The 2190-nt window shown below is 34.3% G+C and overlaps 1 protein-coding gene across 1 annotated transcript; it reads left to right on the top strand.

Annotated features, from left to right (window-relative positions):
• Positions 1–6: 6 nt before the first annotated feature.
• On the top strand, positions 7–1818 carry LOC111369473 (xylulose kinase-like). The gene is made up of 6 exons (XM_022990990.1): positions 7–77; positions 157–231; positions 324–377; positions 660–754; positions 845–1019; positions 1344–1818. The coding sequence occupies exons 1-6, from the start codon at positions 35–37 to the stop codon at positions 1574–1576; spliced, it is 675 nt and encodes a 224-aa protein (XP_022846758.1). The 5' UTR covers positions 7–34; the 3' UTR covers positions 1577–1818.
• Positions 1819–2190: the final 372 nt, after the last annotated feature.

Genomic DNA, 2190 nt, shown 5'->3' on the forward strand with positions numbered 1-2190 from the left:
TGTCTTTCCTAATCCAGTGGATCCAAAAAGCTACATGGTTATGCTGTGCTATAAGAATGGGTCTCTGGCCCGTGAAGGTACTCTAGAAAATCCAAGGAATAACTGTGTGTAAAGAAATATGAAATTCATTTTATTAATCATGTGACCCCTTGATAGATATACGTAACCAGTGCGCGGATAAATCTTGGGAGGTTTTCAATAAATTTTTGCAGCAAACCCAACCTCTAAATGGTTAGTGCAGAAGTTATTCATATTTATTTCTGAATTGGTTAAATTTATTGTTCCCTTCATTGGTTTTAATGTTTTTTTTTTCCGGTTATCAGGTGGAAAATTAGGCTTTTATTACAAAGACCATGAAATTCTTCCTCCTCTTCCGGGTGAGCATTCTATCAATTATGTTACTAAATTATCAGCAAGTATAATGCTCTCTATCAGGAAAGATAATTTCTCGTGTTCAATAACTTGCTGCAAGTTTTCTGCATAAGAATAAAAGCTTTCTTCTGTTTTATACGTTATTTTGTTATAAAACTTGCCAAAAATGAATAATGGGCTAATATCTCTATTATTTTTGTTGTACATCGAGGGAATAGAAAATATACAATATAAAGTTGTCCTGTTATTATAAATAATTGCAAGTGATTGACTTGTGAATCTTGCAGTCGGGTTCCATCGTTATGTTCTTGAGAATTTCAATGGAGAGTCTTTAGATGGAGTAAGTGAATGCGAAGTCAAGGAATTTGACCCTCCTTCTGAGGTAACTTAACAGATCATTTAGAGATGTCAAAAGAAGTTGACAGTAATTATATACTTAAATACACATACGTGCATAACAAATTGGTTGTAGGTTCGGGCATTAGTTGAGGGCCAGTTGCTTTCTATGCGAGCTCATGCTGAAAGATTTGGCATGCCTTCACCTCCAAAGCGGATCATTGCTACTGGTGGAGCATCAGCAAACAACTACATTCTGAGCTTCGTAGCTTCAATTTTTGGGTGCAATGTTTATACAGTCCAAAGGCCAGGCAAGTAATATTTATTTATTTAGCCACTTTTAATTAGTCATCTGCATAAGACATCTTCTCTTCATGTATGGCTGAGCTTAAAAGAAGTAAAAGTTACTAACTTTTTGTCTTGAAACATATTTAACTTACTTTATTGTAATTAAGTTACAAAAGTTACTTTAAAAGTGACTCTTAGTTTGCTGGTCAAGATACATAACCAATCAAAATTATATATTAAAGAACTTAATTTATGTCTTATATACTTTTTACACTAACTCTTCCCTCTAGTTCTATCACGAAGATTATACTTTTTGTGAGAGACAAATCGTATTCTTGCTTTTACAGACTCGGCTTCAATGGGGGCTGCACTAAGGGCAGCTCATGGTTGGTTGTGCAACAAGAAGGGCAATTTTGTACCGATATCGAGCATGTACATGGACAATTTGGAAAAGACATCTCTCAATTGCAAACTTGCTGCAACTGCTGCAGACCCAGAGCTTGTGTCGAAGTATGCTCTATTGATGAAGAAAAGAGTCGAAATTGAGAACAGCCTTGTCCAAAAGCATGGACGGTTGTGAGATTGAAATAGGGGTTGCAACAGTTCACAAGCAAATGGATAAATAATTGCTTATAATGCATTTTGGTTAATGGAGAGTGTATACTATGTTACATGAGGATTTTGTCCATTTTGTATTTATATCTTTGAAATTTGATAAATATCTCTTTCATTTCTGAGTAGTGTGCTGTAAATAATGAGAATGGCGTGGTATCATTGCCAAGATTACTGTTGTTTCAATTAGAATCTTCACTCGCACTACTACTTCCATTCAAATAATGAGAAGGGCGTAGTATATATAGTATGATGCAAATGAATACTTTCGTCTATAGGGAGGATTGTATAAATGTTCACTGATTGTTGACCTGAAAATCGAGATTAACAAATTACTTTCACCTATTAGTGATTTTTACTCCCTAATTCGATGAAATCTATTGAAACAAGACTCGAGAGGGAATTGCTATTAAAGGAGTGTGTATCCATTTTTTTCGATATCTTATTTACTATGAATCCATGACAATTTATAAATATTTGTAAAGCCCAAGGGTAATTTAATCATTTTCTCCTTAGTGATACTTGTGGTCATTAACTAGGGAGTCTGTAACAGATCTATAACTTTTCCATATTTTGTTTTCC

Source organism: Olea europaea, chromosome 20 (assembly GCF_002742605.1).
Source record: "Olea europaea var. sylvestris chromosome 20, O_europaea_v1, whole genome shotgun sequence".
Classification (NCBI taxonomy): domain Eukaryota; kingdom Viridiplantae; phylum Streptophyta; class Magnoliopsida; order Lamiales; family Oleaceae; genus Olea; species Olea europaea.